Raw genomic sequence first — 27,969 nt, forward strand, 5'->3', positions numbered from 1 at the left:
GACTATATATCTATCTATCCATCATGCTTTCTGTTATGATTTGTATTTATAATATAGGGTCCTAACATCGCTCAGTCATGCTGCTGGCGGTCCTCCGACAGCAATCATTGACATATGCTAATCTATTAATACATAATATTCTTCTTCTCGACTCTTAATACATAATATTGATTATATTATTGTATAGACATAATATTCATGATAATATTGTACTGATCCAGTAATATTACATTTTAAACAAGTTGTATACATAAATGAACAAATGCAATATAGTTAAATTGGTTGTTGTATGACATTTTGTAAGATGTGTATGTTTAACAGACACGCATATAATTGTGCAATGGTAATATTGCTAGGTCATTGCATTACATATGGAGTTATCCCTTTAGTAATGTTTAATATTTCACCTAACTTGTGTGATGATTCTGGTAATAAAGAATTGTTATAACATTGTATGAATTGTTACATAATATTGTAGTAATATTGTGGTAATGCATAACTGTAACACTGTATGAATTGTTACATAATATTGTGGTAACACTGTGGTAATGCATAAGTGTAACATTGTATGAATTGTTACATAATATTGTGGTAACATTGTGTTAATGCATAACTGTAACATTGTATCATTTGTTGCATAATATTGTGGTAACATTGTAATGCATTACTGTAACACTGTATGAATTGTTACATAATATTGTGGTAATGCATAACTGTAACATTGTAGGAATTGTTACATATCGTTTGTAGTTACATAATTGTGGCAAGTGTAACATAACTATCGTTTGTCGTTACATAATTGTTACATATCGTTTGTAGTTACATAATTGTAGCAAGAGTAACAATGCAATCTTTTGTCGTTACATAATTGTAATAATTGCAGTCCTGACATCACTAAGCAAGTCATGCTGCGGTCGATGATAGTCATGATGTGCCATGCCACTTGCTCGTGAAGAACACTAATTTGCTTTGTGTTTCACTTTTAGAAGGAGTTTATGTGGTATTTTGGCATTTGTAGTGTAATGCTAGGTGAAATTAGGCTCGACTTCTCGTTCCTATTTCACCTAACGTGGAGCGGGGTCCTCTTTCGAGACCGGAGCTTAGTGCAATAAAGAGAGGCAGGACACAAAAACTCAAGGCAACAACCTTTACACGTATATTACCACAGTAAGACATAGGACAAATCAGCAGATATTACAGCACAATATATAGCAATATAAAACCTTATCTAGGATATGTGTATCTCGCAGGATACTTGCTTCTCTGATAGTAATGACAACACAAACAATCCTAGTGTATCAGGAGTGCAGTACATATAGGCGCGCACGGGGGCGCGGGAGGGGGGTTGAGTCTCACTAGGAGATAGGGGAAGGGCGGGGAGTGACTTGTGACGGCTAGGGGAAAGTTATGGTATTACTGGAGGGCGGCAGATATTAGCCGTGAAGTTTATATGGTTTCCACTAGCCAAAATACTTTGGTAATTGATTTTATTCTTGATTTTCACTTACTTGAGATATGGGAGTGAGAGAGGGTGGTAGACAAGATTTATGGGCAGCGTGGGGGAGCGAGAGAATACCATTAATACTTCCTTTCACAATATTCCTTCACAGTAATGTGAGTATGTCTTTATAGGGGAATCTCCCGGCGGCACAGGCTTATTAATTGTATAACAGGGATGTCACTCACACGTATAGTCAATCAGATCTTGTTCCACACTCTCGTTCTTTAACTTCTCACTGTGATCTTATTCACCGCGATATTCACTATATGAAATCACTGCACAATACTTACATCAGGGGAAATCACACTTAACCTAAATCACTCGTGCTACAATATCACACGTATTCATCAGGGGGATAGGCAGGAACATGTCGTCGGCGATCCTGCTGGGCTAGGGGCACCGCCAATGCGAGGCGTGCCGAGAGGGCACGGGATAACTCGTAAGGGCGTCCTCTCGCTTCCTGGGCTTCCCGTGTCTTCCGGGCTTGGCTCAGACGTGTGGCCCTCGGGACTGGGGCCGAATAGCTCCAGGAACCTCTGTGATAAGTCCCGGCGTCGTGGGGGCGTAGAGAGATCAAGCCCGGGTGTCCTGGGGAGAACCGAGAGAGACTGTGGGCTGGGGTCTCCAGCGTCTAGGGGCGCCGACAGGGGAGGGCTGCGGCAACGACTTCCACTGGGGTCCGTCAGGTGCGTCTGCTCTAGAGCCAGGCGTAGGGAACAGAGACCAGGGGAGGCCGTGAGGCCTGTCTGGGTCACTCTGAGACAGGAAGCCTGGGCTCTAGTCTCCTGCCGTGGGGACGTCTCTCCACTCACGTCTCTCTGCACACCCTCGGAGCAACAGTAGATCGTCTCACGTGGAAGGGAGTGACAATAGGTCGTCTCTACCGGAGCACTTTCGGAGCGACCATAGATCATCTCATGAGGATGGGAGCGACCATAGATCGTCTCACGAGGATGGGAGCGACCATAGATCGTCTCACGAGGATGGAAGCGACCATAGATCGTCTCACGAAGATGGGAGCGACCATAAATCGTCTCTACCGGAGCACTTTTGGAGCGACCATAGATCATCGCTACTGGAGCACTTTTGAAGCGACTATAGATCGTCTCTACCGGAGCACTTTTGGAGCGACCATAGATCGTCTCTAACGGAGCACTTTCGGAGCGACCATAGATCGTCTCTACCGGAGCACTTTCGGAGCGACCATAGATCTTCTCTACCGGAGCACTTTCGGAGCGACCATAGATCGTCTCACGAGGATGGGAGCAACCATAGATCGTCTCTACGGGAACATTTTGGGAGCGACCATAGATCGTCTCTACTGGAACACTTTGGGAGTAACCATAGATCATCTCTACCGGAACACTTTGGGAGCGACCATAGATCGTCTCTACCAGAGGGGTGCCGTCTGGAGTGTTTTTTCTAACTCCACCCCAAGCTGGCTCAACAATTCCACTCCATGAAGGTAGTGTCATTCTCCTATGGTGGCGGCAGCGTGGTGGCTGCATGACACAGGGGCGCACGGCCCGGGCTGACATATGTCGCTGTTGCCGGGAGTGGTGGTGAATGGTGGTGGCTACCCCGTGGGGTCCATGTGGGGGTGTCGGCGCACCTTCGGGCATACTAAGCTGTGTTTGGCTTGCCCTGTCGTCGGGGGTACTATGGTATTCTTCGGGGGCACTGTTCTTCAAGCCACATATTTTACCACTCTCCCCCTGTAGAAAGTCACGTCCTCATGGCTGGAGGTGGAACGCTTGTGTGTTGGAGGTGGTGTAGACGGGCTGCAGGTGTTGCAGCGTAGTTTGCCAGGTGACAGTGTAGGGGTTCTTTTCTTGTGCTGGGTCGTAGGTAAGGAAAAGTGTAGAGGTGGCGGTGGTAGACTGGAGGAGGTTTAGTAGGTGGTGTGGCCCGCGGAGTCTGTGGTTCCTGCCAAGGGTAGATGCCCATATGGCCCGCTTCACTCTCATCTTGCTTGGTATGGCTGTCGGTGTGGTTGGGGGCTGAATGCTGGATACTGCGGGTAAGGGCCGGATTTTGTGCAGTGGTAATGCGGCGTTGAGTCTCTGGGGAGTACAGGTAGAGGGGATTTGGGCCTGATGTAGCTTGACGGTGTGAAGTCGTGGAGAGGTGGGTGGTGTAGGGGTGTGTGAGTATCGGGCGGGGGGGCGTGAGAGGCGGCCCGAGCGGGTGGTGGTAGTCTTGAGGGTCAGGGTGGGGGAGAAGTGGGCGTCTGGGATGGGCGGGTTGTTTTGCGTGTTGTGGGCGTGGTGGGGTGCGGTGTTGGCGAAGTGGGTGTACAGATGGTGGGTGGGGGAGGGGGGGTGGTAGTGGGTTGTGGTGAGGGTGTGATGGCGTGGGCGGAAGATGTGGGAGTGGGCGTTGAGGGGGAGGCCATGGAAGGAAGGGGTGAGGGTGAGGGAGGGGTGGTGGGGGAGGCATCAGGTGAGGTGCTGGGGGTGGTGGTGGCCGGGGAGGTGGAGATGGTAGGTGGGGCAGAGTGGGAGGGTGAGGAGGAAACATAGCACTTATATGTGACTGTAGAGGGTGGTGCGGGAGCCGGAGGGGGCTGGGGGTGTGGGGCCGGAGCAGGGGAGGTGGGCGTGCGGCAAGGCCGCACATGACGGTTGCGGAGGGTACAGGGAGTGCCGTGATAGTCTACGACTACTTGGTATGGGTTGTGGACTTTGGTGATGTGTAGGGCCCCGTGAAATGGGGGGCGAGCTTGTGGGGAGTGGGAAGTTGGGCGACGACGACTGTGTCACCCGGGTTGAAAGGGTTGGAGGCTGTGTCGGGTCCAAAGTCTAGGTTCTTTTGTAGGTGGTATATCCGCCCTTTTAGCAGGTGTAGTGGGTCTGTAGTGGGAGCGGAAGTGGGCGGTTGCAGGTGATGGCGTAGGGGTAGTAGGAGTGGGGTTTCACCAAAGATTCTTTCGTGGGGGGAAACCCCATCTTCTCGGGGGCACGAATTCATGCCCCATTGGACAATTTTTACATGTGCCTGCCAATCATCGTCTTTTGTAGCCTCGATTCTGGTGCGTAGTTGATTGATAAGGGTACGATGGCTACATTCACATACCGCGTTCCCTTGTGGCCAGTATGGTGAGGAGTGGGAGATCTTGTACCCGAAAATCCTGGGTAGTTCTTCCCAGACTTTTCCGGAGAACTCGGGGGCATTATCGGAATGGATGGCTTGGGGAATGCCAAAGTAAGGGATCATGTGTCAGAGCAGGGCATCGGCGACAGCGACAGCATGATGTTCCTTAGCTGGGCAGGCTACTACGAATTTGGAGTACGTGTCTACAAAAGTGATCACGTATTTATATCCAGATTTAGGGGGAAGAGGGCCTACTACATCGATTGCCAGGAGTTGCCAGGGCTTGTGGGCGGTGATATGGCCAGATGGCCTGGCGGTCCGGGTGATATCTTTCCCAAGCGCGCAGGCACGGCAAGTCTGGATAATTTCCTTGGCGAGGCTGGAGGGATTTGGGGCCCAGTAAATATCATTGAACACCTGTAGTAATTTTTTGGTGCCCAAGTGGATGCCGTTGTGAGCATGTAGGTGGCGCAGGGTGTCACGTGCCGCATCGGGGGTCAAGAGGATGTGTCCGGACGGGGGTTAGAAGGTAGTCGCCCTGTCGGCACAGCTTGAGGAATAGGTGAGCATGGATCCAGGGGGGCCGTTCCTTGTGGTGCCAGAGTTGTAGTAGTTCGGGGTCCGGTTGTACCGCGTGGATGGGGAGGCGGGAGAGGGCATCTGCATTTGTGTGGAGCTTTCCGAGTCTGTATGAAATCTCGTACTGAAACTCCTCTAGAGTGTCACGCCACCGGACGAGTTGGGTGTTATGGGAGTCTGATTGGCACAACCACTGGAGTGATTGGTGGTTGGTGATTATTGTGACTTGGGTCCCGGAAAGATAAGCCCTAAAATATTGGAGGGCCCAGATTAATCCGAGGCATTCTCGCTTGGTGGCGGTATAATTTTTTTCGGCTGGGTTCAGAGTGCGGCTGGGGCAGGCGATGATGTGTTCCCGGCCGGCCTGTACCTGGGCTAGGACGGCGCCTATTGCGGTAAGGGATACATCCGTGTAGAGGCGAAAAGGGAGGGCATAGTCGGGGAAGGCCACGATGGGGGCTGAGACAAGCTTGTCTTTTAGCTGTTGAAAAGCAGCTCGCCAATCCTCGATCCAGAGGAAAGGTTCCCCTTTTTGTGTCAAGTCGTGAAGAGGCTTAGCGATCTGCGCGAATCCCTTCACAAAGCAACGGTAATAGGACGTGAGTCCCAGGAAGGCGCGGATACCGTTGACATCCTGCGGAGGTGGTATGTCCGCTATGGCACGGAGCTTGTCGGGATCTGGGGAAATTCCTGCTTGGGAAATAGTATGTCCTAGGAACGAGACAGTCTTAGCGGCCAGGACACATTTAGAAGGATGTAGCTTGAGGCCTGCCTGGCCAATTCTGGTGAAAACTCGACGGAGGCGCTGCAAGTGGTCGGCCCAGGTCTGGCTAAAAACCATGACGTTCAAGATAAGCTAAACATATTTCCCAAGTGAGGCCGCTCAAGACAGATTCCATTAGTCTGGAGAAAGTGGCAGGGGCATTGCAGAGGCCGAATGGCAGAACATAGAATTCGTAATGTTTGCCATTACTGGTGGAAAAGGCCGTCTTGCCTCGATGGTCCAGGTGGACAGGGACCTGCCAGTATCCAGACTGGAGGTCGAGGGTAGAAAACCAAGACGCCCCGTAGAGGGAGTCTAGGGAATCGTCAATGCGGGGGAGGGGGGTGGCATCTTTAATGGTGATGTTGTTCACACGGCGGTAGTCAATGCAAAACCCCATCGTGCCATCTTTCTTTTTTACTAGAACGACGGGGGAGGATCACGGGCTGATGGAGGGGGAGATAACACCTGCCTCTTCCATTTCACACACCTGGTGGTCCTCCTTTTCTCTCTGTCAGGGGTTCTTGCGTCGGGAAGGTTGTCATATAGGTGGGCCTGTCGTATGGATTTCGTGCAACAGGTACATAGTATGCCCTATATCTGCTGGTCCTGTCGCAAACAAATCCTGGAAATCCAGGAGGAGGCGGCGTAAAGTGTCTGACTGTTGGTTGGAGAGATGGTCAGGGATGGGGGGTAGAGGGGTGGGGTGGTGGGAGGAGGATGGGGCACAGAGCTCGGCTTCCTCCATCTCTCTGATGATAAGCCCTTTGGGGAGGGTGAGAGGGGACGGGGCGAGATTGGCGATGCGGATGGCGGCGTGGTGGGGAGGGAGGAAGGTGGGGGACACAAGGCAGGCAGAAAGGGGTCCGGAGGGGAGGAGGGGGGAGAACAAAACGGATGTATCTGAGGGCCTGTTAAGGGGCACCCATGCCTCATGGTGGGAGGGGATGGTAACGGCGGCGGAGATGGTGGCAGGGAAAGAGCGGGCAGGAGTGGGGTGGGAAGGCACGGGAGGGGTGTGGGGGTATGCATGCATTGTCCGGTGCTGACAGTGGCGGTGGTGCGGGCGGGAGATGGAGGGGGGTAGGGTTAGCCACATGGTGTCAGGGTTGGGGGTGGTGGCGTGGTGGAGGAGGCGGGTGTGTGAGGTGAGGTTGCCGGAGGCGAGTGGGGGTCTGAGGAGAAGGTGAGGGGTCGGAAAGGGGTGTGGTGGGAGAGGTGGAGGGGGGGCTGGGTGAGGGCAAGGAGAGAGAAAGTGTGACATAGCAGGAGTATGAGTCAGCACTGCAATCAGGTGGGCAGGAGGGCAAGGGTGGCAGGGTAGTGGAGTTGGAGGTGAGTAAAAGGGGCGCACATGGAGGTTTCAGTAGGTGCAGGTGGTGTTGTGATATTGTACAATGGCTTGATAGTGATTGGGAATTTTTATGACTGTAAAAGGCCCCATGTAACATGGTGATAATTTGTTTGGGGCTCGCAGTCTAGCCACCATGACGGAGTTGCCTGGTTTGTAGGGACTAGTCGCAATGGTGTCAGGTTTTAGGTCCTGGGTGTTCTGGAGGTGATGTAGTCTTCGTTTGATGTGGTGTAGGGGGTCAGAGATGGGGGAGATGGCGGGTGGTTGCAAGTGGTGGCAAAGTGGCAGGAGGAGGGGCGCCTTGCTGAACACTTGTTCGTGTGGGGTGATATCATCCTCCCGTGGGCAGGATTTCGATCTTCACGTGGGTTGACCAGTCCTTGTTTGGGATTTCCTGGATTCTAGTTGGCACCTGGTAGAGTAGCGTGCAGTGGCTCCTCTCACAAATGCCATTTCCTTGAGGCCAGTATGGTGAAGAATGGGAGATGTTGTATCCAAATATTTTGGAGAGCTCTGTCCATATCTTGCTGGTGAATGCCGGGGCGTTGTCAGAGTGGAGAGCCTGGGGGATGCCGAAATTAGGAAACATGTGGCAGACCAATGTGTCTGCTACAGCGACAACGTGGTGTTCTTTAGCTGGACAAGCGATCAGGAACTTAGAATAAATTTCGACGAATGTGATAATGCCTTTATAGCCCGAATTTGGGTGGAAGGAGCCCAGCGACATCTACTGAGAGGAGCTGCCATGGTCTACTGGCGAGGATGTTTCCAGACAGGCCTGGTGTCCTGGTGGTGTCCTTTCCGAGTGCACATGCTCAGCAGGCTTGAACTACTTGGCCAGGTGGGAGGGGTTCGGGGTCCAGTGGATGTCATTGAAAATCTGTAGGAGTTTCTTGGTTCCGAGATGTATGCCATTATCTGAGTGCAAGTGGGTCAGGGTGTCTAGGGCAGTGTCTGGGTCAAGGGCTATGTGGCCTGAGTGGGTGCACAGGTAGTCGCCATGTCGCTGAAGTTTAGAGAATGCATGTGGTGGTATCCAGTCGGGCCGGTCTTTCTCTAGCCATTGCTGTAGGAGGTTGGAGGTGGCATGGATGGAGTTGATGGGCAGTCTGGATAGGGCATCGGCATTTGTGTGTAGTTTCCCTGGCCGATATGCTATGTCAAAGTCGAACTCCTCCAGGGCTTCTCTCCACCGGATGATCTGGCTGTTATGGGTTTCTGATTGCCGTAACCACTGTAGGGACTGGTGGTCAGCGATTATGGTGACGTGGGTGCCGAACAGGTAAGCCCGGAAGTACTCCAGGGCCCAAATGATGCCCAGGTATTCTCACTTGGTGGTGGCATATTTTTTTTCTGCTTGGTTCAGGGTGCGGCTGGTGCAGGCGATAATGTGCTCCCGCCCTTCTTGGACTTGAGCTAGGACGGCACTGATCGCCACTAGAGATATATTAGTGTACAGGCATAAAGGCAGGGTGCAGTCAGTGAATGCGACTATGGGAGCGGTGATCAGCTTGTTCTTGACCGTGTTTAATGCCTGTATTTGGTCCTCTGTCCAGGTAAAAGCTTCGCCCTTCTTTGTTAAGTCATGGAGTGGTTTTGCTATGTTCGCGAAGCCCTTTACAAAATGTCAGTAGTTTGATGCGAGGCCAATGAAGGCACGGACCTCATGGACATCTCAGGGTAGGGGGTCTGCTATGGCATGTAGTTTCTCTGGGTCAGGTGTTATGCCCTCCTTGGAGATGACGTGTCCTAGGAAGGAGACAGAGTGTTGGGCTAGGACACACTTGGATGGCCTAAGTTTGAGCCTTGCCTGCCAGATTCTGAGAAAAACTTGCTATAGGTGGTGGAGGTGGTCGGCCCAGGTTCGGCTGAAGATAATCACGTCATCTAGGTATGTGAGGCATATTTCCCAGGTGAGGCTGCTGAGCACTGACTCCATCAGCCGGAAGAATGTTGCAGGTGCATTGCAGAGGCCAAAAGGGAGGACATTAAATTCATAGTGCTTCCTGTTGCTCATAGAAAATGCTGTTTTGCCTGTCAACGGGATGCACTGGGACCTGCCAGTACACTGACTGCAGGTCGAGGGTGGAGAACCAGGATGCTCCATACAGGGAGTCAGAGAGTTGTCGATCCTGGGCAGAGGTGTAGCATCCTTGGTAGTTACATCATTTAGCCGCCTGTAGTCTATGCAGAAGCATAGGGTGCCATCTTTTTTCTTCATTAGGACGACGGGGAAGGGCCAAGGGCTGGTGAATGGAGATATAACACCGGCATTCAGCATATCCTGAACCTCCAGGTCTTCCTTAGCCCGTTGGTTAGGGTTTTTCCTCCTTGATGGATGGCGTACCAGCGGTCCTTTAGTGTGCGCCTTGCGGGACAGATACATGGTAAAATCCGATGGCTGTTGGTCCCGACGAGATGTCTTGGAAGTCCAGGAGGAGGCGTCGAAGGCTGTTGGTTTGTTGCGATGAGAGGTGTTCAGGTATGGGGGGTAGGATGGTGGGTGGGAGAGAGGGGGGAGAGGCGCACAACTCTGCTGCCTCCATCTCACCGACTACTAATTCCTTGGGGAGGGTGAGAGAAGTGGTGGAAATGGCGAAGCACACCACTCTAATATGGAGGGGGAGGAAGGTGGGTGACAACAGGCAGGAGGCAATGGTACCCATCAGTAAGCTTGGGGAAAACAAGCTAGAGTTTCCGGTGGGTTGATGCAGGTGGAGCCAGGCTTCATGGTTGGGGGGAATGGTAAGGGTGGAGGCAATGGTATCTGGGAAGGTGGTGGGGGGGCTAGGGATAGGGGATAGGATGGATGACATGATGGGATGGGTAGGGGGTCAGGGAGGGGGGGTGCATGTGCAGTGTGGGTAAGGGGGGAGGGATCTGGTGGTTTCTTGAATTGAAGGCACCGCTTGTGACAATCAATGCTGGTGTGGAGTTTTTGTAGGAGATCTAGCCCCAGGTAATCATTGTATGAACAGCAGGTTGAGTCAAAGACATTAAATCTGTGTTGAGTGGACATATTCTGGTGGGTTTCGGCACATAGGGCCCAGTTCTCCCCATGGATAGGCAGGGGGCTGTTCCTGCATCTACAAAATGGGCGGAGATGGGGAGGAGTGGGCCAAAGGCTGTGGAGTGGCGGGAGTAGAAATGGTGGTAGAGGCATGATCTGGCTGTTCCCGTATAAACCAGTAGCCTAGCTTTTCACCCCGTTCAGCCTCATCTTGTCGCAGACTGGGGGGCGGTATTTGTGTGAGGTGGCCCCCACCACCATGGAAAGGTCCAGGGGTGGTCCTAAAAATCCATCTATTGTGAGGCATCCTCCTCTCCGAGCTCTCATTCCCCAGGCTTGGAGTAGTCAGTTGTGGAGCCTCGTCCTTGATGTTGTTGTCTTCAATGGTGGCACCCTTGGTTGGCTGCCCTGCATTGGGCGGCCTTGTACTGCTTCTGTATGTCATGTATGGGACACTGGTGAATGCACGCAGAGAATACCCATGGGTTGATGGAGATCAAGTTGGTGTTTTCTCTGGGGTTGGGGCATCTCTTGGTGGGGAATGCCTTGGCATGGTGGAAGGAGTTGAACGGGCAGTGTTACTGGGGGACGTCCAGGGTTTGGTGGGTGGTGGTTTTCATGTCGGGACTCAGCTAACCGCCCCGATGTACTGGGGAGTGGTGCGGGCGGTGAGGAGACACCTGACCATCTTGATGTCCTTATCAAGGTCCCTTGTCGGATGATACATCGTGAAGTGTTCTCTGCTGGCACTAGGGAGGATCCTCAATAAGTTGTTGAAGGTGTGTTGGTCCTGGGTGGTGGCATCAGCTTCCGGGTAGGCAGCGATGATGAGTTGCCTGGCCTGGATGAAGGTGTCATCCGGACTACCGTCGTAGGTCAGGGCGTCTAGTTGGGAGAGGGCGACAACCTTCCCCAGTGATGGTGTGACTGGTTGGATCACTGTTTGTTTAAACTGTGCCCATGTCAGCTCAGGGACGATTTTTGCAGCGATGCTGGAGACTATTTTTCCCAGGTGTGGGAGGGTGACTGTGATCTTTTCTCTGTCATGTTCAGAACTTATGTCCAATATAGGCTTGACCATGCACATGTATGTATCTTTGTCGCATTGTTCGGGGTCAAATTTAGGTAATTGAACGTGCAGTTTGGAAGCCATTTTTTTGTTACTTTCCCTTTGTTCCTTGTTGCTCTCTGCTGGATCTAGAACCACCGCTAGCCACTAGTGTTATGCAGCGTATTTGGGGTTCAGCTTCTTGAAATCAGCATATGGGCATGGACTTGGGTTCTTTTGTTCAGGACTGGGCCAAACCATGCAACAAAGGAATAGGGCTCAAACACAGGCTAACCAATCTTACACGTATATTACCTTATGAATATGCAGTGGATTGCACAATACATAGAACACAATACAACACTATATGTTACACAAGTGAAACACAGAGTCTAGATCACAGGTAGGTGCAGGTGGCGGCCAGGTGTGGGAGGGGGGCAGTAAGGGGTGCGCTCTCAGGAGAGGCGCTGGTCTCGGGATGCACAGTCAGGCATCCAGTGTAGGTTGAAGGGTGGCATCGTGGGAGGCCCTTTCCTGGTGGGGGCCTTAGGGGTGTGGTGGCCCTCGGGACTGGGGCCACATAGGGCCAGTAGGTGCGGTGCTCGGCGCCTACCATTGGCTGTGGTGGGAGTCCTAGAGGAGGGTCCAGGCTGGTCCGGGCCCAGAATCGTCGGGACGATCATGCAGTACTAAATTATAACTTCAGGATAGCATATGACATAGTTAACAGCAATGACAGTTACAAAAAGAGCCTAAACTATAAGAAGGGAAATTATCAAAAAACCTAAAGAAGTATTTCTTAGAAGTTGATTGGGAAAATGAGCTTAGAGGACAAGATTTAAATGCTGTATATAAAAAATTCTGTGAATTTTATGAAATAGGAGTCCAGAAGTACATCCCACAGCACAAAGAAGCAGATAAGAAAATGCAGAAATGGTTCAATACAGAATGTAAAAAATCAAAAGAAAGAAGAGATTTGTTGTGGAATAGATACAGAAGACATAATAGTGAAAGGGCGTATAATAATTACAAACAGGCAAGAAACGATTATACAAGAATAAGGAGGGAAGCCCAAAAACAGTTTGAGGAGGATATAATAAATAAAAGTAGTGATCAACCAAAGCTGTTTTACAGCTATATCAGAAGCAAAACCAAAGTAAAAGATATTATACAATCCATTACGGACGAGGGAATCACTTATACACAAGAGAAAGATATTTGTGAAGCATTAAATAATTAGTTTTTACAGAAGAAAAAAATTTTGAGAGGGAATATGTGGAACATGCATGTCCACACATACTACCAGATATACCAATAGCAGAAAAAGTAATACAAGAGGAGTTAAGTAGATTAGACAGAGGAAAAGCAAGTGGTCCTGATGAAATTTCATGTTGGGTACTACGAGAATGTGCAAAGGAGTTAAGTAAACCATTATTTTTAATTTTCAAGAAATCCTTGAGTCAAGGTAAACTACCTGATATTTGGAAAAAAGCAAATATTGTCCTCTTATTCAAGAAAGGAAATAGACAAAATCCACGCAACTACCGACCAGTATCACTGACAGTGTTGTAAGCAAGGTATTAGAAAAGCTTATAAGAAAAGCTTGGGTAAATCATCTAGAAGAACACAGTATGATAACAGAAAGACAGTTTCGTTTCAGAAAAGGAAAATCATGTGTTACTAATCTGTTGAGCTACTATGACAGAGTAACAAACACAATACAGGAAAGGGAAGGATGGGTGGACAGTATCTATTTAGATTTCAAGAAAGCTTTTGACACAGTACCACACCAAAGACTTTTATGGAAACTGTACCATCAAGGAGGAAGTCGAGGCAAACTGTTTTGTCGTATGCAAGACTTTCTCATAAAAAGAGAAATGAGAACAATACTAAGAAGAAACTACTCATCATGGAAAGAAGTGACTAGTGGAGTACCACAGGGTTCAGTGCTGGCACCAATCATGTTTTTAGTGTATATAAATGATATAAACAGTAACACTGGAAATGAGAGCTATCTGAATATGTTTGCAGATGATGCAAAAATACAAAGGAGAAATACTAACACAGACTCTTGTAAAGAGCTACAAGAAGAATTAAATAAACTTCATGAATGGAGTAGTACATGGCAAATGGAACTCAATGTCGACAAGTGTCATGTAATCAAGTTTGGTAAAAGTGGAAAAAGACCTGATTGAGATTATAAGTTAGGAAATAAAACCCTATACACATCAGAAAGAAAGACCTAGGTGTGATTATCAATAACAGACTATCTCCGGCTGACCACATCAGCGAGAAGGTACGGAACATGTATACACTGCTTGCAAATATGAGAATAGCATTCACATGCATAAATGAAGACATGCTAAGAAGGATAATAACATCATTCATTAGACCAACCCTGGAATATGCATCAGTAGTCTGGAGTCCTCATCTCAAAAAACACATAGACAAGATTGAAAAAGTTCAAAGGGCCGCTACAAGATGGATACCAAGCTTAAGGGACCTAAGCTACGAAGAAAGACTAAATAAACTGAATCTACCAACACTACAGGAGAGAAGGAAAAGAGCTGACATGATAATGCTATATAAGTGCATATCAGGGAAGGAGAAAATAGACATAAATGATTACTTAACATATGGAGAAGCATCAGCAAGAGGACACTGCAAAAAACTGCATAAGAAGAGAGGTGATAAAGATGTAAGGAAATTCAGTTTCCCAAACAGAGCAATTGATCAATGGAATGCACTAGCGAATGAAATAGTGTGTGCCAAAACAATTCACAAATTTAAGGATATGTACGATAAATATGGTTTAAGACACGGAACAGTACGAGCTTGACTCATTCCTGTAAAGATACAATTAGGTAAGAATAATTAGGTAAGAACACGGGGGTCGGGGAGGGTTGGGGGTTGGGAAGTTAGACAACCGGGGAGGGCGGGGGGATGGTGGGGGAGACTCGACTGGTAGTGCTGAGCGTGGTGGGGGATGGAGGAGGGATGGAGGAGAAGAGAGGGGATGGAGGAGGACGAGGAGAGTCGTGTGCACCACCACATCCTTTCCAGACATGCTTGTTTCAAAGCTAGCAAGGGGTGGAGTCAAGGTGTAAAAAATTTCCGATTAGCGAATCGATGGCTGTTTGGATTGTAGGAATGTTCCTCCATTTCTTTTGTTCGGACTAGCAGATCGTTGGTTATCGATGCGTCGGAAATCGGGGTATGGGTGTTTAAAGACTGCTGATTTATTATAAAAAATTAGAATGACTTGTGTATGGGCTCAGGAGATTTTAGAGATGCATAAATTCAAGAGCACACAAAACACTCATTGTTTGATTAGATACAATATAACTGGCCGTGTGACAGTCTAGGGCACTGAGCTCTATAAGAGGGAGAGGCTTTCTCATTGGTACCACTGCGTAATTTATGTAGCCACCGCCAAGGTAGCGCTGGTGTAGCGGCAGCCATGTTACACCACACCTGATTCCCGCGTTTTTGTACTGAGCTGTTCTGTGAGTTATTGAAAGCAGCTGACGATCTCGGAAAATATAGTGCCATGGTCCACTGCGCAGCTTACGGATACAAAAATGGGCCCAGGAATTCATTGAAGAGATATGGCATTACATTTCTGAAATACCCACCTGAGGAAGTGAACACAGGGAGGGCACGACACCCACCCCAAGAAGAGGCTATGGGGAGGTGCACAGGGGCCCCGAGCCACACCAGCCCACGTCCCCCACTACCATATGCCCATCTTCCACCCAGCCAGTCCAGCGGGAAGTGCATCGCCCAGGTGCATTACCCTCTGACCAGGAAAGCACTCACCAGGCTTGGGGTGGGACCTTTTCTCATACAGTCCCACGTAGGCCTTCGGTGGTAGAGTCCACCGGACCTGCCACTAGAAGAGGAAGAATGACCACTGGTCTTCCCAGTCCTATGTACCCCAAGGGGAGCAGTGGCACAGTAGAGTCCACCGGACCCACTGTAGAGGGATCTCCCTCTTCTGCCACCCACCTTCAGGAGCAGGGGCACCAGAATGTCAATTGGACTTCCCACACCTGTAGTCCCAGGGAAGGGAGCCTTGCCTTGGTAGAGTCCACCGGACCTGCCATAGAGGAGGAATCCACAGGATACCCCTCGGCTGTGACTTTCCCCTGGCAGCAGGACTGCAATAGAGTTCACCAGACCTGCCGCAGGAGTCGGAACGTCCATCGGACTTCCTCCTCCTGCTGTCCCTGGGACGGGTTGTGTCCTGGCAACGTCCGTCGAACTTACTGGGCAGAAGGAAATTCCTCTGGATTTCCTTCCTCCACTACCCTGGGAAGGAGCCTTGGTAAAGTCCACTGGACTTACCAAGGAGAAGGAGAATCCACTGGATCTCCTTCCACTGACCCGGAGTGGAGTTCTGGCAGAGTCCACCTGACCTGCCAAGCCAAGGGAAAGACCACTAGTCTTCCATCCTCCACTGCTCTGGAGGCTCCCGCCGAGGTCAATGTTCCTGGCTCAGCCCGCCCCTCCAGAGGCTGAGTGAGACACCCCTCACGCTCCCCCTGTACCACTAAGGGTGGAGATTGCTCCCTTACACTATACCACTAAGGGTGGAGATTGCTCCCTTACACTATACCACTAAGGGTGGAGATTGCTCCCTTACACTATACCACTAAGGGTGGAGATTGCTCCCTTACACTATACCACTAAGGGTGGAGATTGCTCCCTTACACTATACCACTAAGGGTGGAGATTGCTCCCTTACACTATACCACTAAGGGTGGAGATTGCTCCCTTACACTATACCACTAAGGGTGGAGATTGCTCCCTTACAGAGTTCCTGCTGGAGAACATCTGAAGCAGACTTGTTGTGAGCCTGGGTGTCCTGTCTCTGCAGCCGAGCCCTCGACACCCTCAGCAGCTGTCGAATTCCTCAGTAGCGAGCGGCTGCAGACAACCCCTGACGGCCTCCCCCTCCCAACGAGATCGCAGCCCCTGACCCTCGAGGGGCGTCCCGACGATTCTGGGCCCGGACCAGCCTGGACCCTCCACTAGGACTCCCACCACAGCCAATGGCAGGCGCCGAGCACCGCACCTACTGGCCCTATGTGGCCCCAGTCCCGAGGGCCACCACACCCCTAAGGCCCCCACCAGGAAAGGGCCTCCCACGATGCCACCCTTCAACCTACACTGGATGCCTGACTGTGCATCCCGAGACCAGCGCCTCTCCTGAGAGCGCACCCCTTACTGCCCCCCTCCCACACCTGGCCGCCACCTGCACCTACCTGTGATCTAGACTCTGTGTTTCACTTGTGTAACATATAGTGTTGTATTGTGTTCTATGTATTGTGCAATCCACTGCATATTCATAAGGTAATATACGTGTAAGATTGGTTAGCCTGTGTTTGAGCCCTATTCCTTTGTTGCATGGTTTGGCCCAGTCCTGAACAAAAGAACCCAAGTCCATGCCCATATGCTGATTTCAAGAAGCTGAACCCCAAATACGCTGCATAACACTAGTGGCTAGCGGTGGTTCTAGATCCAGCAGAGAGCAACAAGGAACAAAGGGAAAGTAACAAAAAAATGGCTTCCAAACTGCACGTTCAATTACCTAAATTTGACCCCGAACAATGCGACAAAGATACATACATGTGCATGGTCAAGCCTATATTGGACATAAGTTCTGAACATGACAGAGAAAAGATCACAGTCACCCTCCCACACCTGGGAAAAATAGTCTCCAGCATCGCTGCAAAAATCGTCCCTGAGCTGACATGGGCACAGTTTAAACAAACAGTGATCCAACCAGTCACACCATCACTGGGGAAGGTTGTCGCCCTCTCCCAACTAGACGCCCTGACCTACGACGGTAGTCCGGATGACACCTTCATCCAGGCCAGGCAACTCATCATCGCTGCCTACCCGGAAGCTGATGCCACCACCCAGGACCAACACACCTTCAACAACTTATTGAGGATCCTCCCTAGTGCCAGCAGAGAACACTTCACGATGTATCATCCGACAAGGGACCTTGATAAGGACATCAAGATGGTCAGGTGTCTCCTCACCGCCCGCACCACTCCCCAGTACATCGGGGCGGTTAGCTGAGTCCCGACATGAAAACCACCACCCACCAAACCCTGGACGTCCCCCAGTAACACTGCCCGTTCAACTCCTTCCACCATGCCAAGGCATTCCCCACCAAGAGATGCCCCAACCCCAGAGAAAACACCAACTTGATCTCCATCAACCCATGGGTATTCTCTGCGTGCATTCACCAGTGTCCTATACATGACATACAGAAGCAGTACAAGGCCGCCCAATGCAGGGCAGCCAACCAAGGGTGCCACCATTGAAGACAACAACATCAAGGACGAGGCTCCACAACTGACTACTCCAAGCCTGGGGAATGAGAGCTCGGAGAGGAGGATGCCTCACAATAGATGGATTTTTAGGACCACCCCTGGACCTTTCCATGGTGGTGGGGGCCACCTCACACAAATACCGCCCCCCAGTCTGCGACAAGATGAGGCTGAACGGGGTGAAAAGCTAGGCTACTGGTTTATACGGGAACAGCCAGATCATGCCTCTACCACCATTTCTACTCCCGCCACTCCACAGCCTTTGGCCCACTCCTCCCCATCTCCGCCCATTTTGTAGATGCAGGAACAGCCCCCTGCCTATCCATGGGGAGAACTGGGCCCTATGTGCCGAAACCCACCAGAATATGTCCACTCAACACAGATTTAATGTCTTTGACTCAACCTGCTGTTCATACAATGATTACCTGGGGCTAGATCTCCTACAAAAACTCCACACCAGCATTGATTGTCACAAGCGGTGCCTTCAATTCAAGAAACCACCAGATCCCTCCCCCCTTACCCACACTGCACATGCATCCCCCCTCCCTGACCCCCTACCCATCCCATCATGTCATCCATCCTATCCCCTATCCCTAGCCCCCCCACCACCTTCCCAGATACCATTGCCTCCACCCTTACCATTCCCCCCAACCATGAAGCCTGGCTCCACCTGCATCAACCCACCGGAAACTCTAGCTTGTTTTCCCCAAGCTTACTGATGGGTACCATTGCCTCCTGCCTGTTGTCACCCACCTTCCTCCCCCTCCATATTAGAGTGGTGTGCTTTGCCATTTCCACCACTTCTCTCACCCTCCCCAAGGAATTAGTAGTCGGTGAGATGGAGGCAGCAGAGTTGTGCGCCTCTCCCTCCTCTCTCCCACCCACCATCCTGCCCCCCATACCTGAACACCTCTCATCGCAACAAACCAACAGCCTTCGACGCCTCCTCCTGGACTTCCAAGACATCTCGTCGGGACCAACAGCCATCGGATTTTACCATGTATCTGTCCCGCAAGGCGCACACTAAAGGACCGCTGGTACGCCATCCATCAAGGAGGAAAAACCCTAACCAACGGGCTAAGGAAGACCTGGAGGTTCAGGATATGCTGAATGCCGGTGTTATATCTCCATTCACCAGCCCTTGGCCCTTCCCCGTCATCCTAATGAAGAAAAAAGATGGCACCCTACGCTTCTGCATAGACTACAGGCGGCTAAATGATGTAACTACCAAGGATGCTACACCTCTGCCCAGGATCGACAACTCTCTGACTCCCTGTATGGAGCATCCTGGTTCTCCACCCTCGACCTGCAGTCAGTGTACTGGCAGGTCCCAGTGCATCCCGTTGACAGGCAAAACAGCATTTTCTATGAGCAACAGGAAGCACTATGAATTTAATGTCCTCCCTTTTGGCCTCTGCAATGCACCTGCAACATTCTTCCGGCTGATGGAGTCAGTGCTCAGCAGCCTCACCTGGGAAATATGCCTCACATACCTAGATGACGTGATTATCTTCAGCCGAACCTGGGCCGACCACCTCCACCACCTATAGCAAGTTTTTCTCAGAATCTGGCAGGCAAGGCTCAAACTTAGGCCATCCAAGTGTGTCCTAGCCCAACACTCTGTCTCCTTCCTAGGACACGTCATCTCCAAGGAGGGCATAACACCTGACCCAGAGAAACTACATGCCATAGCAGACCCCCTACCCTGAGATGTCCATGAGGTCCGTGCCTTCATTGGCCTCGCATCAAACTACTGACATTTTGTAAAGGGCTTCGCGAACATAGCAAAACCACTCCATGACTTAACAAAGAAGGGCGAAGCTTTTACCTGGACAGAGGACCAAATACAGGCATTAAACACGGTCAAGAACAAGCTGATCACCGCTCCCATAGTCGCATTCACTGACTGCACCCTGCCTTTATGCCTGTACACTAATATATCTCTAGTGGCGATCAGTGCCGTCCTAGCTCAAGTCCAAGAAGGGCGGGAGCACATTATCGCCTGCACCAGCCGCACCCTGAACCAAGCAGAAAAAAAATATGCCACCACCAAGTGAGAATACCTGGGCATCATTTGGGCCCTGGAGTACTTCCGGGCTTACCTGTTCGGCACCCACGTCACCATAATCGCTGACCACCAGTCCCTACAGTGGTTACGGCAATCAGAAACCCATAACAGCCAGATCATCCGGTGGAGAGAAGCCCTGGAGGAGTTCGACTTTGACATAGCATATCGGCCAGGGAAACTACACACAAATGCTGATGCCCTATCCAGACTGCCCATCAACTCCATCCATGCCACCTCCAACCTCCTACAGCAATGGCTAGAGAAAGACCGGCCCGACTGGATACCACCACATGCCTCTAAACTTCAGCGACATGGCGACTACCTGTGCACCCACTCAGGCCACATAGCCCTTGACCCAGACACTGCCCTAGACACCCTGACCCACTTGCACTCAGATAATGGCATACATCTCGGAACCAAGAAACTCCTACAGATTTTCAATGACATCTACTGGACCCCGAACCCCTCCCACCTGGCCAAGTAGTTCAAGCCTGCTAAGCATGTGCACTCGGAAAGGACACCACCAGGACACCAGGCCTGTCTGGAAACATCCTCGCCAGTAGACCATGGCAGCTCCTCTCAGTAGATGTCGCTGGGCTCCTTCCACCCAAATTCGGGCTATAAAGGCATTATCACATTCGTCGACATTTATTCTAAGTTCCTGATCGCTTTTCCAGCTAAAGAACACCACGTTGTCGCTGTAGCAGACACATTGGTCTGCCACATGTTTCCTAATTTCGGCATCCCCCAGGCTCTCCACTCTGACAACGCCCCGGCATTCACCAGCAAGATATGGACAGAGCTCTCCAAAATATTTGGATACAACATCTCCCATTCTTCACCATACTGGCCTCAAGGAAATGGCATTTGTGAGAGGAGCCACTGCACGCTACTCTACCAGGTGCCAACTAGAATCCAGGAAATCCCAAACAAGGGCTGGTCAACCCAGGTGAAGATCGAAATCCTGCCCACGGGAGGATGATATCACCCCACACGAACAAGTGTTCAGCAAGGCGCCCCTCCTCCTGCCACTTTGCCACCACTTGCAACCACCCGCCATCTCCCCCATCTCTGACCCCCTACACCACATCAAACGAAGACTACATCACCTCCAGAACACCCAGGACCTAAAACCTGACACCATTGCAACTAGTCCCTACAAACCAGGCAACTCCGTCATGGTGGCTAGACTGCCAGCCCCAAACAAATTATCACCATGCTACATGGGGCCTTTTACAGTCATAAAAATTCCCAATCTCTATCAAGCCATTGTACAATATCACAACACCACCTGCACCTACTGAAACCTCCATGTGCGCCCCTTTTACTCACCTCCAACTCCACTACCCTGCCACCCTTGCCCTCCTGCCCACCTGATTGCAGTGCTGACTCATACTCCTGCTATGTCACACTTTCTCTCTCCTTGCCCTCACCCAGCCCCCCCTCCACCTCTCCCACCACACCCCTTTCCGACCCCTCACCTTCTCCTCAGACCCCCACTCGCCTCCGGCAACCTCACCTCACACACCCGCCTCCTCCACCACGCCACCACCCCCAACCCTGACACCATGTGGCTAACCCTACCCCCCTCCATCTCCCGCCCGCACCACCGCCACTGTCAGCACCGGACAATGCATGCATGCCCGCACACCCCTCCCGTGCCTTCCCACCCCACTCCTGCCCGCTCTTTCCCTGCCACCATCTCCGCCGCCGTTACCATCCCCTCCCACCATGAGGCATGGGTGCCCCTTAACAGGCCCTCAGATACATCCGTTTTGTTCTCCCCCCTCCTCCCCTCCGGACCCCTTTCTGCCTGCCTTGTGTCCCCCACCTTCCTCCCTCCCCACCACGCCGCCATCCGCATCGCCAATCTCGCCCCGTCCCCTCTCACCCTCCCCAAAGGGCTTATCATCAGAGAGATGGAGGAAGCCGAGCTCTGTGCCCCATCCTCCTCCCACCACCCCACCCCTCTACCCCCCATCCCTGACCATCTCTCCAACCAACAGTCAGACACTTTACGCCGCCTCCTCCTGGATTTCCAGGATTTGTTTGCGACAGGACCAGCAGATATAGGGCATACTATGTACCTGTTGCACGAAATCCATACGACAGGCCCACCTATATGACAACCTTCCCGACGCAAGAACCCCTGACAGAGAGAAAAGGAGGACCACCAGGTGTGTGAAATGGAAGAGGCAGGTGTTATCTCCCCCTCCATCAGCCCGTGATCCTCCCCCGTCGTTCTAGTAAAAAAGAAAGATGGCACGATGGGGTTTTGCATTGACTACCACCGTGTGAACAACGTCACCATTAAAGATGCCACCCCCCTCCCCCGCATTGACGATTCCCTAGACTCCCTCTACGGGGCGTCTTGGTTTTCTACCCTCGACCTCCAGTCTGGATACTGGCAGGTCCCTGTCCACCTGGACCATCGAGGCAAGACAGCCTTTTCCACCAGTAATGGCAAACATTACGAATTCTATGTTCTGCCATTCGGCCTCTGCAATGCCCCTGCCACTTTCTCCAGACTAATGGAATCTGTCTTGAGCGGCCTCACTTGGGAAATATGTTTAGCTTATCTTGAACGTCATGGTTTTTAGCCAGACCTGGGCCGACCACTTGCAGCGCCTCCGTCGAGTTTTCACCAGAATTGGCCAGGCAGGCCTCAAGCTACATCCTTCTAAATGTGTCCTGGCCGCTAAGACTGTCTCGTTCCTAGGACATACTATTTCCCAAGCAGGAATTTCCCCAGATCCCGACAACCTCCGTGCCATAGCGGACATACCACCTCCGCAGGATGTCAACGGTATCCGCGCCTTCCTGGGACTCACGTCCTATTACCGTTGCTTTGTGAAGGGATTCGCGCAGATCGCTAAGCCTCTTCACGACTTGACACAAAAAGGGGAACCTTTCCTCTGGATCGAGGATTGGCGAGCTGCTTTTCAACAGCTAAAAGACAAGCTTGTCTCAGCCCCCATCGTGGCCTTCCCCGACTATGCCCTCCCTTTTCGCCTATACACGGATGTATCCCTTACCGCAATAGGCACCGTCCTAGCTCAGGTACAGGCCGGCCGGGAACACATCATCGCCTGCCCCAGCCGCACTCTGAACCCAGCCGAAAAAAATTATACCGCCACCAAGCGAGAATGCCTCGGATTAATCTGGGCCCTCCAATATTTTAGGGCTTATCTTTCCGGGACCCAAGTCACAATAATCACCAACCACCAATCACTCCAGTGGTTGTGCCAATCAGACTCCCATAACACCCAACTCGTCCGGTGGCGTGACACTCTAGAGGAGTTTCAGTACGAGATTTCATACAGACTCGGAAAGCTCCACACAAATGCAGATGCCCTCTCCCGCCTCCCCATCCACGCGCTACAACCGGACCCCGAACTACTACAACTCTGGCACCACAAGGAACGGCCCCCCTGGATCCATGCTCACCTATTCCTCAAGCTGTGCCGACAGGGCGACTACCTTCTAACCCCCGTCCGGACACATCCTCTTGACCCCCGATGCGGCACGTGACACCCTGCGCCACCTACATGCTCACAACGGCATCCACTTGGGCACCAAAAAATTACTACAGGTGTTCAATGATATTTACTGGGCCCCAAATCCCTCCAGCCTCGCCAAGGAAATTATCCAGACTTGCCGTGCCTGCGCGCTTGGGAAAGATATCACCCGGACCGCCAGGCCATCTGGCCATATCACCGCCCACAAGCCCTGGCAACTCCTGGCAATCGATGTAGTAGGCCCTCTTCCCCCTAAATCTGGATATAAATACGTGATCACTTTTGTAGACACGTACTCCAAATTCGTAGTAGCCTGCCCAGCTAAGGAACATCATGCTGTTGCTGTCGCCGATGCCCTGCTCTGACACATGATCCCTTACTTTGGCATTCCCCAAGCCATCCATTCCGATAATGCCCCCGAGTTCTCCGGAAAAGTCTGGGAAGAACTACCCAGGATTTTCGGGTACAAGATCTCCCACTCCTCACCATACTGGCCACAAGGGAACGCGGTATGTGAATGTAGCCATCGTACCCTTATCAATCAACTACGCACCAGAATCGAGGCTACAAAAGACGATGATTGGCAGGCACATGTAAAAATTGTCCAATGGGGCATGAATTCGTGCCCCCGAGAAGATGGGGTTTCCCCCCACGAAAGAATCTTTGGTGAAACCCCACTCCTACTACCCCTACGCCATCACCTGCAACCGCCCACTTCCGCTCCCACTACAGACCCACTACACCTGCTAAAAGGGCGGATATACCACCTACAAAAGAACCTAGACTTTGGACCCGACACAGCCTCCAACCCTTTCAACCCGGGTGACACAGTCGTCGTCGCCCAACTTCCCACTCCCCACAAGCTCGCCCCCCATTTCACGGGGCCCTACACATCACCAAAGTCCACAACCCATACCAAGTAGTCGTAGACTATCACGGCACTCCCTGTACCCTCCGCAACCGTCATGTGCGGCCTTGCCGCACGCCCACCTCCCCTGCTCCGGCCCCACACCCCCAGCCCCCTCCGGCTCCCGCACCACCCTCTACAGTCACATATAAGTGCTATGTTTCCTCCTCACCCTCCCACTCTGCCCCACCTACCATCTCCACCTCCCCGGCCACCACCACCCCCAGCACCGCACCTGATGCCTCCCCCACCACCCTCCCTCACCCTCACCCCTTCCTTCCATGGCCTTCCCCTCAACGCCCACTCCCACATCTTCCGCACACGCCATCACACCCTCACCACAACCCACTACCACCCCCCCTCCCCCACCCACCATCTGTACACCCACTTCGCCAACACCGCACCCCACCACGCCCACAACACGCAAAACAACCCGCCCATCCCAGACGCCCACTTCTCCCCCACCCTGACCCTCAAGACTACCACCACCCGCTCGGGCCGCCTCTCACGCCCCCCCGCCCGATACTCACGCACCCCTACACCACCCACCTCTCCACGACTTCACACCGTCAAGCTACATCAGGCCCAAATCCCCTCTACCTGTACTCCCCAGAGACTCAACGCCGCATTACCACTGCACAAAATCCGGCCCTTACCCGCAGTATCCAGCATTCAGCCCCCAACCACACCGACAGCCATACCAAGCAAGATGATAGTGAAGCGGGCCATATGGGCATCTACCCTTGGCAGGAACCACAGACTCCGCGGGCCACACCACCTGCTAAACCTCCTCCAGTCTACCACCGCCACCTCTACACTTTTCCTCACCTACGACCCAGCACAAGAAAAGAACCCCTACACTGTCACCTGGCAAACTACGCTGCAACACCTGCAGCCCGTCTACACCACCTCCAACACACAAGCGTTCCACCTCCAGCCATGAGGACGTGACTTTCTACAGGGGGAGAGTGGTAAAATGTGTGGCTTGAAGAACAGTGCCCCCGAAGAATACCATAGTACCCCCGACGACAGGGCAAGCCAAACACAGCTTAGTATGCCCGAAGGTGCGCCGACACCCCCACATGGACCCCACGGGGTAGCCACCACCATTCACCACCACTCCCGGCAACAGCGACATATGTCAGCCCGGGCCGTGCGCCCCTGTGTCATGCAGCCACCACGCTGCCGCCACCATAGGAGAATGACACTACCTTCATGGAGTGGAATTGTTGAGCCAGCTTGGGGTGGAGTTAGAAAAAACACTCCAGACGGCACCCCTCTGGTAGAGACGATCTATGGTCGCTCCCAAAGTGTTCCGGTAGAGATGATCTATGGTTACTCCCAAAGTGTTCCAGTAGAGACGATCTATGGTCGCTCCCAAAATGTTCCGGTAGAGACGATCTATGGTTGCTCCCATCCTCGTGAGACGATCTATGGTCACTCCGAAAGTGCTCCGGTAGAGACGATCTATGGTCGCTCCGAAAGTGCTCCGGTAGAGACGATCTATGGTCGCTCCGAAAGTGCTCCGTTAGAGACGATCTATGGTCGCTCCAAAAGTGCTCCGGTAGAGACGATCTATAGTCGCTTCAAAAGTGCTCCAGTAGCGATGATCTATGGTCGCTCCAAAAGTGCTCCGGTAGAGACGATTTATGGTCGCTCCCATCTTCGTGAGACGATCTATGGTCGCTTCCATCCTCGTGAGACGATCTATGGTCGCTCCCATCCTCGTGAGACGATCTATGGTCGCTCCCATCCTCATGAGATGATCTATGGTCGCTCCGAAAGTGCTCCGGTAGAGACGACCTATTGTCACTCCCTTCCACGTGAGACGATCTACTGTTGCTCCGAGGGTGTGCAGAGAGAGGTGAGTGGAGAGACGTCCCCACGGCAGGAGACTAGAGCCCAGGCTTCCTGTCTCAGAGTGACCCAGACAGGCCTCACGGCCTCCCCTGGTCTCTGTTCCCTACGCCTGGCTCTAGAGCAGACGCACCTGACGGACCCCAGTGGAAGTCGTTGCCGCAGCCCTCCCCTGTCGGCGCCCCTAGACGCTGGAGACCCCAGCCCACAGTCTCTCTCGGTTCTCCCCAGGACACCCGGGCTTGATCTCTCTACGCCCCCACGACGCCGGGACTTATCACAGAGGTTCCTGGAGCTATTCGGCCCCAGTCCCGAGGGCCACACGTCTGAGCCAAGCCCGGAAGACACGGGAAGCCCAGGAAACGAGAGGACGCCCTTACGAGTTATCCCGTGCCCTCTCGGCACGCCTCGCATTGGCGGTGCCCCTAGCCCAGCAGGATCGCCGACGACATGTTCCTGCCTATCCCCCTGATGAATACGTGTGATATTGTAGCACGAGTGATTTAGGTTAAGTGTGATTTCCCCTGATGTAAGTATTGTGCAGTGATTTCATATAGTGAATATCGCGGTGAATAAGATCACAGTGAGAAGTTAAAGAACGAGAGTGTGGAACAAGATCTGATTGACTATACGTGTGAGTGACATCCCTGTTGTACAATTAATAAGCCTGTGCCGCCGGGAGATTCCCCTATAAAGACATACTCACATTACTGTGAAGGAATATTGTGAAAGGAAGTATTAATGGTATTCTCTCGCTCCCCCACGCTACCCATAAATCTTGTCTACCACCCTCTCTCACTCCCATATCTCAAGTAAGTGAAAATCAAGAATAAAATCAATTACCAAAGTATTTTGGCTAGTGGAAACCATATAAACTTCACGGCTAATATCTGCCGCCCTCCAGTAATACCATAACTTTCCCCTAGCCGTCACAAGTCACTCCCCGCCCCTCCCCTATCTCCTAGTGAGACTCAACCCCCCTCCCGCGCCCCCGTGCGCGCCTACATGTACTGCACTCCTGATACACTAGGATTGTTTGTGTTGTCATTACTATCAGAGAAGCAAGTATCCTGCGAGATACACATATCCTAGATAAGGTTTTATATTGCTATATATTGTGCTGTAATATCTGCTGATTTGTCCTATGTCTTACTGTGGTAATATACGTGTAAAGGTTGTTGCCTAGAGTTTTTGTGTCCTGCCTCTCTTTATTGCACTAAGCTCCGGTCTCGAAAGAGGACCCCGCTCCACGTTAGGTGAAATAGGAACGAGAAGTCGAGCCTAATTTCACCTAGCATTACACTACAAATGCCAAAATACCACATAAACTCCTTCTAAAAGTGAAACACAAAGCAAATTAGTGTTCTTCAAGAGCAAGTGGCATGGCACATCATGACTATCATCGACCGCAGCATGACTTGCTTAGTGATGTCAGGACTGCAATTATTACAATTATGTAACGACAAAAGATTGCATTGTTACTCTTGCTACAATTATGTAACTACAAACGATATGTAACAATTATGTAACGACAAACGATAGTTATGTTACACTTGCCACAATTATGTAACTACAAACGATATGTAACAATTCCTACAATGTTACAGTTATGCATTACCACAATATTATGTAACAATTCATACAGTGTTACAGTAATGCATTACAATGTTACCACAATATTATGCAACAAATGATACAATGTTACAGTTATGCATTAACACAATGTTACCACAATATTATGTAACAATTCATACAATGTTACACTTATGCATTACCACAGTGTTACCACAATATTATGTAACAATTGATACAGTGTTACAGTTATGCATTACCACAATATTACTACAATATTATGTAACAATTCATACAATGTTATAACAATTCTTTATTACCAGAATCATCACACAAGTTAGGTGAAATATTAGAC

General features: G+C 51.3%; 2 protein-coding genes across 2 annotated transcripts; one reads left to right on the forward strand and one right to left on the reverse strand.

Annotated features, from left to right (window-relative positions):
• Positions 1-7,621: 7,621 nt before the first annotated feature.
• LOC145408183 (igE-binding protein-like) lies at positions 7,622-8,017 on the reverse strand. The gene has a single exon (XM_080278938.1). The coding sequence runs from the start codon at positions 8,015-8,017 to the stop codon at positions 7,622-7,624; it is 396 nt and encodes a 131-aa protein (XP_080135064.1).
• A 12,329-nt stretch (positions 8,018-20,346) lies between these two features.
• Positions 20,347-20,742, forward strand: LOC145408184 (igE-binding protein-like). Its single transcript, XM_080278939.1, has one exon. The coding sequence runs from the start codon at positions 20,347-20,349 to the stop codon at positions 20,740-20,742; it is 396 nt and encodes a 131-aa protein (XP_080135065.1).
• Positions 20,743-27,969: the final 7,227 nt, after the last annotated feature.

The sequence above is a fragment of the Coenobita brevimanus genome, chromosome 76 (genome assembly GCF_032717465.1).
Source record: "Coenobita brevimanus isolate Jiangsu-jjx chromosome 76, ASM3271746v2, whole genome shotgun sequence".
Classification (NCBI taxonomy): domain Eukaryota; kingdom Metazoa; phylum Arthropoda; class Malacostraca; order Decapoda; family Coenobitidae; genus Coenobita; species Coenobita brevimanus.

Excerpts from the sequence above, each read along its gene's own strand:
- LOC145408183 (XM_080278938.1), bottom strand. The coding sequence starts at position 8,017 with ATGTCGCTGGGCTCCTTCCACCCAAATTCGGGCTATAAAGGCATTATC.
- LOC145408184 (XM_080278939.1), top strand. The coding sequence starts at position 20,347 with ATGTCGCTGGGCTCCTTCCACCCAAATTCGGGCTATAAAGGCATTATC.